Source organism: Callorhinus ursinus, unplaced genomic scaffold (genome assembly GCF_003265705.2).
Source record: "Callorhinus ursinus isolate GAN/ISIS: 27379988/994484 unplaced genomic scaffold, GSC_fseal_2.0 scaffold123, whole genome shotgun sequence".
Lineage (NCBI taxonomy): Eukaryota > Metazoa > Chordata > Mammalia > Carnivora > Otariidae > Callorhinus > Callorhinus ursinus.
Window position 1 is genome coordinate 930,884 of NW_027397185.1, and position 7,813 is coordinate 938,696.

General features: G+C 64.2%; 1 protein-coding gene across 1 annotated transcript in view; it reads left to right on the forward strand.

The window, feature by feature from the left end:
- WNT9A (Wnt family member 9A) overlaps nt 1-7,784 on the forward strand; it is a 19,637-nt gene extending 11,853 nt beyond the window's left edge. The window contains exons 2-4 of the mRNA XM_025860120.2: nt 4,382-4,638; nt 5,597-5,859; nt 7,302-7,784. Of these exons, the coding sequence (XP_025715905.1) occupies nt 4,382-4,638; nt 5,597-5,859; nt 7,302-7,784 (1,003 nt within the window). The remainder of the gene's footprint in view (nt 1-4,381; nt 4,639-5,596; nt 5,860-7,301) is intronic.
- The last annotated feature ends 29 nt before the right edge of the window (nt 7,785-7,813 follow it).

Consider the following 7,813-nt stretch of genomic DNA (forward strand, 5'->3'; position numbering starts at 1 on the left):
AGCGTCAGCCTCCAGCAGGTTCTCAGACCTCCCCTGACTGTCAGCCCCCAGCGGGTTCTCGGACCTCCTGTGACTGTCAGTCCCCAGCGGGTTCTCAGACCCTCCTCAACTGTCAGCCCCCAGCGGGTCCTCGGACCTCCCGCGACCATCAGCCCGGTTCTCTGACCCCCCGTGACTGCCAGCCCCCAGCAGGTCCTCGGAACCCCGCGAACGTCAGCCCCCAGCGGGTCCTTGGACCCCCTGCAACCAGCAGCCCCCAGCGGGTTCTCAGACCCCCTGCGACCATCAGACCCCAATGGGTTCTCAGACCCCCCGTGAGCATCAGACCCCAGTGGGTCCTTGGACCCCCTGCGACCCTCAGCCCCCAGCGGGTCCTCGGATGCCCCGCGACCGTCAGCCCCCAGCGGGCCCTCGGACCTCCCACGACCCTCAGCCCCCAGCGGGCGCTCAGATCCCCCGCGACCGTCAGACCCCAGCGGGTCCTCAGACCTCCCGTGCAAAAGCAGAGGCAGCAGGTGCCTGCAGGACAGGCCCCAGTCACATAGCAGGCCACGGATCACCCGCCCAGGGCAGAGCTCAGAGTGAGGTGCCGTGAGGCTGCAGTGGCATTGCAGGGCAGCGTGGAGACGGGGCCCTCAGGACCCTGCCCAGCCTGACATGCCGACCTCGGCGCCAGTGGATAGAGCGCGGGTGTCCCGGCGTTTAGGAGAAGGCGCTCATGACATTATGGTAGAGGCGGGTTTCCAAAGTGGGGCGGAAGAAGGGGCACCTACAGAAGAAAGTTGGACAGGAGAGAGCTTCAGTTTATGGGGAGACACTGTGAGGAGAAGGCCCGTGCTGTCTGGCCAAGGCATGTGCCCGTGTGGTCACTGTGGGGATCGGAGTGCAGTCCCCTCTGACTTGGGCAGGAAGGGACTCAGGAACTCCCAACGCCAGGCTGTTTCTTGAGTCACCTCTGCCTGGCTCCCAGTGTGTCACTCTGTCTTCTGAAAATACCTGTCACAAAGCACTGGGCTGCTGCCGAGACCTCCCGTGATGTCTCCCTGGAAAGTGCCGGCACTGGCCGAGGGCAGCGGGATGGGACGGGGACGGGGAGGGTCCTGCTGCCTGCCCGCCGAGGGGCTGCTGCCTGTGGGCAGCCTGCCCAGGCTCACCTCCTCTGCGTGCTGCCTGCGCCCCTAGGTCTGCCCACCTGTCCTGCGCCAGACGCCCGGTGGCGGGGGCAGCAGCTGCGTTGAGCCTGGTGGCAGGTGTGCTGGCGTGGGGTGGGCAGCTGGGCAGGGGCCTGTGCTGGGCCAGGTGGCCTGGGGCATTCTCTGGCCTGGAAGGTGCAGCCTCCAGATACGGGCCCCATGGTTAAGGGGCTGGCTGCCCCAGCCCGGCATGCAGGGCCAAGGGCTCGTATGTGGAGCCTTGCTGTTTTAAATAGGCCAGCCATTGTCCCACCCATGTGTGATAAGCTCACAGGTGGCAGAGATAGGAGGGTGGTTCTTCTGCCCCAGGCCTCCTCTGTCCTGGGCTGCCCCATGCCTGCAGGCCCTCTGGTGCAGCCGGCCGGCTTTCTGGCCTCCACAAATACTCCACGGAACAGATGGACCCATTTGTTCAGCCCGGCCCTGGTCTCATGCTTCCGGGGATCTCGCGTCCCTGTGGGTATTGGGTGCTGTGTGAACGATGTGAGTCTGTATGTTTTACGATTATACATCTGTAGCCTGTAATTCCAGAAAGAGCATTGTTGGGTGAGCTTTCCAGCATTCCAGCCGTGGAGGAGCATCTCTTCCCGTGTCCAAGACAGTCTTGATTTGTGCTCATCTGAGGAGTGAAAAATAACACCAGGATGGCTTGATTGCGTGTTTATGACTGGGGTAGAGCCTCTTACGACTTTGAACAGATGTGTTCCCTATCCCGTGTGCACTGGCAGCCGCTTCCTTTTGCTACTGATGTACAGGAAAAGCGCGCTCACGCACACCTACACATGTGAACGAAGTCGGCTCTGGGTCTGAGATCCCAGTAGCAGCATTTCCCTGAAAATTGTCTGCTTTGCTGTGCAGAAGCTCCTGCACTTTGAGAGGGTCACACTTACTACCGGATTCTGAGTCTCCCTGACAAAAGCCTTCCTGCCCTAAGAGTGTTCTGTGAACCTTTTGCCTCCCCCCCCGGCACTTCTGTGGGCTCCTCTCCAATTTTGGGTTTCTGTCCTGGATGCCGCCCCCCCTTCCCTCTTCCCCATGCACCGTCTGCCTGCTTACCCTCACCCCTGCCACCTCCATGTGGGTCTGTCCTCTGCCACTGCAGCCCCAGGCTGCTCTTGAGCTGAGCACACCGCAGTAGTTACGGGGGCTTGGGGCAGAGGCCAGCCTAAGTGTGCACACAGGCTGGATCCTGTGTGCAGCGCGGGCGCAGGCTGGGCCCTGGGTGCGGTATGGACCTAGGCAGCCAAGCACATCTAGGTGGGTTGCGGGGCTGGGTTGCCCACCATCTCTCCCCCTCCCCTCGCTCACACCCACCACTATCCTTACCCGCACAGCCCTAGGTACCCCTGGGGCGGCCTTGCCGTTGTTGGTCCTTTTGGACACAGGAATGTCTTGGCAGCAGCCTGGAGCTTGGCTAATCTCGGAGAATCTGGTCTGGGGGACGTGCAGGTTGTGGGCTCCAGCTCTGCCAAAGCACGGTGGCACACTGTTCTGGGCACAGCTGTTGACATTCCTGTCTGGGGACAAGTCTCCACCGTGTGAGCTGCCTTTGTGTGAGGACAGTGGTTCTTCCAGCCTCCAGTGCGGGTCCTCGGGCCCCTGACTGCCCCTGGCCCCGCTCAGCAGCGGTCCTTGTGCTTGGGGCTGTCTGAGCTCCGGCATGAGCCTGAAAGCATACGATGCTGCCCGACATTGACCCCTGCCACATCCCTGCGCCCTTGGGCATGAAGCCCGGACCCTGGGATGAGAAATGGGGGTGCAGGTCACTGCCTCCTCCCTCACCCACTGCTTTCCAGCAGTGTCCTGGCTCCGAGCTCACAGGTACCTTCTCCCCAAAGGCCTTGCTGCCCACATGGGGCTTGTCTGTGCCTTGGGGACCTTTGGGGCTTCTCCCCCAGCTCGTACCCATGCCGGTCACAGGCCAAGCTAGCCCTCTTGGCTCGAAGTGCCCCAGGCATGTGTCTGCAGTGTCTATAGGACTCAAGCTTGTAGGAACCCACCTCGAGTTCTGCTCACCAACACCCTTGTCTTCAGGGCCAGTTGGAGCCCCGCTCCCCTGCAGCTTCTCTGCTCAACCCCGCAGAGCTCCCTGGTGCCGTGCTGACTCAGGGCACTCCTGGGGAGTAGGGCCAAAGCCTGGGGTAGGTCTTCCCAGGGTGCACACTACATCTGAGTGGGAAGAGGCTGGGAGGCATTGGTTCTTTCCCCTCTGTGTCCATCATAGGCCTCCGGCCTGCTTTCATGGCTTCACCCTCCACAGTGTGTGTGCAGAAATGCCTCTCTCCCACCTGCCTGCCTGCTTCCCTCTGCACCCCAGGCCCAGCCCCAAAGGCAGGGGTTTCAAAAGCCAGGAGCCCAGGTTGTCTCCAGGGAGCCTGGCCTGCAGTGTTGCTGCTGGGGTCTGCTAGAGGGTGGGGTTCAAGGAAGCCCTGCCTGATTCTCTTCCCCAGTAGAAAGGTGCTGGGAGCCCACCCAGTGGCTACCGTGCCCTTAAGGGGGCTTTTGAGGGGCAGCAGGAGGAGGGATGGGGCAAGGTGTGGGGATGCCTGGCACCCCTGGCTCCTCTGGGTTGGCTGGCTGGGATGGGGACGCTTGTTTCCTGTGATGCTCGTGTGAGGGGATCTGAGCCCCACCCATGTCCAGCTGGGCACCTCTCCCTCCTGAGGGCTAAGGGTCTGGCCCAGGCTGGGCATGGGTGTGCCTGGAGCCCAGATGGGGCTTCACCCATATGGGGAAACTGAGAACTGTGGGTTGGAGCACAGAGCAGACAGGAGGTCAGATCAATCCATCCCGGATGGAGCACACGGAATGGCTTGGAGGAGCCTGAGAGCAGGTGACTGGCTCAGATAAGAGCTGGAGCTGCAGGAGAGCCAGGAGCCTGGGTCCTGCCGGGAGGTCCTCGGTGGCCCAGGAGTTCTGGGAGACCCCACTGGGACCTGCAGGGCAAGCTGAGCAGGCTGCAGGAGAGCAAGGAGTGAGCCGGTACCCTCTCCAAGAGGCTTCAGGGTCGTGGTGAGGCTGGGCCATCCCAGCCGGTGTGTCGGCGGAGGGTGGGGGTCCGCTTGTGGCCTGGGATCCGGCAACCCTCCTTGCCCTTGGCGCACACCCTGTGCTGGGCTGTCCTCCGTGTGTGTGCCGGTCGGCGCTTGCCTCCGGGGCGGCCCTCACCCTGGCCTCTCTGTGCCCAGGCTGACGGGCAGCGAGCCCCTGACCATCCTCCCGCTGACCCTGGAGCCAGAGGCCGCCGCCCAGGCGCACTACAAGGCCTGCGACCGGCTGAAGCTGGAGCGCAAGCAGAGACGCATGTGCCGCAGAGACCCAGGTGTGGCGGAGACGCTGGTGGAGGCGGTCAGCATGAGCGCGCTGGAGTGCCAGTACCAGTTCCGGTTCGAGCGCTGGAACTGCACTTTGGAGGGCCGTTACCGGGCCAGCCTACTCAAGCGAGGTGAGTGCGCGAGGGGAGCGGGGCGTGGGGGCAGGACCTCCCTGCCTGCTCTGTGCCCCTGGCTGGGTCCCCGGGGACCTGCGGTGGGGTGGGGGCCTGCGGGGCTTGACTTTCCTCCTGCCCCGCTCCCTCGTGGCTCCTTCTCCACTTGATGCGCCCTCCTAACCCATCCCTCCCGCCTCCTGACCCCAACCACCTGCAGCTCGGTCCTCCTCATGCTCCACCCTGCTACATCCACCTGCCCGCTCCCGTCTCCTGCCCCGCCCCTCCCCCGCCCCTCCCCCTGTAGCCTCCTCCTCCCTGCCCCGCCCCTTCCTTCTGGCCCTCCCCTAACTCCTACCCTGCCCTCTTCCCACCCCGCCTCCCGCTAAGCCCCTCCTCGGGGAACAGTTGCTGGCCGCACGAGGGGCATTTGGGCAGCTTTGGCAGCTTTGACGGGGCCGAGGCCGCTCTGATGGCTCTTGCCACGTGGTGGTGACCGAGGCCCAGCGGCTGGGCATGAGGGGCAGAGGTCCAGCTGGTGCCCTGAGGGGGGAGCCTTCTTTCTCATGTCTCCTTGGGACTCTCATCTGAGCTTCTCAACAGCCTCGTTTAAAAACTGGGGCCCTGAGGCCTGGGGCAGGGCAGGGCGGGGTTCGCCAAGGCCCCCTCGGCCAGTCTGGTGGGTGGGAGACCCAGAGGACGAAGTCGCTGATCCCTGAGCAGGGCCTAGGTCTCCGTGCGCCTTGAGTTCTCTCTACCCCGCCACATCCTGTGCCTGGGGCACATAGGAGCGCCTCCTCCCTGCAGGTGCTCAGGGCAGCCCAGGCAGGTATGCCCCCCCCCGCCCCGCCCCCGGGAACACCAGCAAGGATCCTTTCCGTGGACCCTTCCCTGTGCTCAGAATTCAGCGCTCCAGCGGGAATGCCGTGGCCGTCGGCTCCCTGGCCCTAAGGTCCCTGTGTCCCATCGCCCCCAGGCTTCAAGGAGACCGCCTTCCTCTATGCCATCTCCTCGGCCGGCCTGACGCACGCGCTGGCCAAGGCGTGCAGCGCGGGCCGCATGGAGCGCTGCACGTGCGACGAGGCCCCCGACCTGGAGAACCGCGAGGCCTGGCAGTGGGGTGGCTGCGGGGACAACCTCAAGTACAGCAGCAAGTTCGTCAAGGAGTTCCTGGGCCGGCGGTCGAGCAAAGATCTGCGAGCCCGCGTGGACTTCCACAACAACCTCGTGGGTGTGAAGGCAAGCGGGGCGGGGCGCGGAGGGGTGTCAGTGGGGACGGCGCGCGGGGCTGCGGCGTCTGGGGCTCTGCTCCCGCCGCGCGGGACCAGCCAGGGCCTCGAGGCGTCCTGCCTGGAGGGCTCCTTGTCCTACAGCGATGACACGGTGCCGTCATGGTCTTTTGTGGGATGGCGGGTTGGGGGTGTAAGCTCTTTGGCTGGGCCCTTCTGGGGGCTGCTGGCTGCAGGGGGGCTGGGTCTGGGGGTGCCTGGCTCCCCGCCATCCCCCACCCTCCCTGCAGCCCCTCAGCTCCCGGGCCCACACCAACGGAGGAGGCACCTCCTCACTGTGGACGGAACATACAGCCCAGATCACCAAACATCCCCTGAGGCTCTGCCTGGCTGTGGGATGGTCAGGGGGCTCTGCGTGCTCCCCAGGCAGCCCCTGGGATGTGGAGCCCCAGCCTGGGAGGGGGTGAGGTAATTAGAGCCAGCCCTGCTCTGAGCCCCTCTTTATTGAGAAACCAGAGTTCTGAGTCCTGCACTTATTAAAGAATCAATTTCCCCCTTTTCTTCAGAGCCCTTGTCCCTCCTTCTGCCCTCCGGGGAGGGGCGGGAGCAGATTAAATCCCCAAGCGAGGCTACTTCTTTTCTTTCGAGTTCTCTCCTTTGTAAGCTATTAATGAAAAGTCAGAATATGGAAAGTGCTCCATTAGCTCTGCAGGGCCTGGGTAAGCAGCGCTTTAATTAAATTTGTCCGGGTTTCTCAGCAGAGTGTCATTAAATGTGACTCTTCTATTGCTTGACCAGAGGGCAGCTACATTTCCTAATCCCCCTCAAACCAGCCGGCCCTCCCTGGGGGCAGCGTGGGAGCTCAGGCCTGTCTCGGGATGGGGCCCACTGGGGAGGCGCCTCTCTGCTGCCAGGGACCCCAGTGTGGGTGGTCAGGCAGGAGGCCCCTCAGGGCAGCCGTGTGTGTGTGTGTGTGTGTGTGTGTGTGTGTGTGTGTAGGTGGGGGTGCCACCCCCCCTCCAGGGCTGACACGGAGGATCCAACGGCCAGTCCTGCCAAGTGGGCAGGCTATAACTCCCTTGTCCTCACTTCTCCAGGAAGCAGGCTGCTGTGACCAGACTGGGAGGGCCTGGTGGGGTGTTGACAGCAGGGCGACAGGGGTGGTGTGCCCAGTCCCTGCAGAGGGCAGCCCTGGACGCAGGGAGGGACTGTCTCCACAGGAGGCCTCCAGGCTGGAGACCACGGGACTGGATGTAGGACTTCTGTCCTCGGCCACCTGTGGCTTGGAGGAGAGAGGGACAGGCGCATGAGCTGGGGAGCCTGGGTGATGGGCAGTGGGGATCCCCTAGGCTGGGCTTGGACCTGGGGGAGCTGTGGGGTCCGGTCATCTGTAGGGGCCGTTCCCGGCTTCACAGCGTGGCCCTCATGCGCAGCTGCCCTCCTCCCTACCAGGTAATCAAGGCTGGGGTGGAGACCACGTGCAAGTGCCACGGTGTGTCGGGCTCCTGCACGGTGCGGACATGCTGGCGACAATTGGCGCCCTTCCATGAGGTGGGCAAACGCCTGAAACACAAGTACGAGACGGCCCTCAAGGTGGGCAGCACCACCAATGAGGCCACCGGTGAGGCCGGTGCCATCTCCCCGCCTCGGGGCCGGGCGGCCGGGACAGGCGGCAGCGACCCACTGCCCCGCACGCCGGAGCTCGTGCACCTGGATGACTCGCCCAGCTTCTGCCTGGCCAGCCGCTTCTCCCCGGGCACCGCCGGCCGCAGGTGCCACCGGGAGAAGAACTGCGAGAGCATCTGCTGTGGGCGTGGCCACAACACGCAGAGTCGGGTGGTGACGCGGCCCTGCCAGTGCCAGGTTCGCTGGTGCTGCTACGTGGAGTGCAGGCAGTGCACCCAGCGTGAGGAGGTCTACACCTGCAAGGGCTGAGCCCCCGGCCCCGCCCCCCTGCTGCGGGG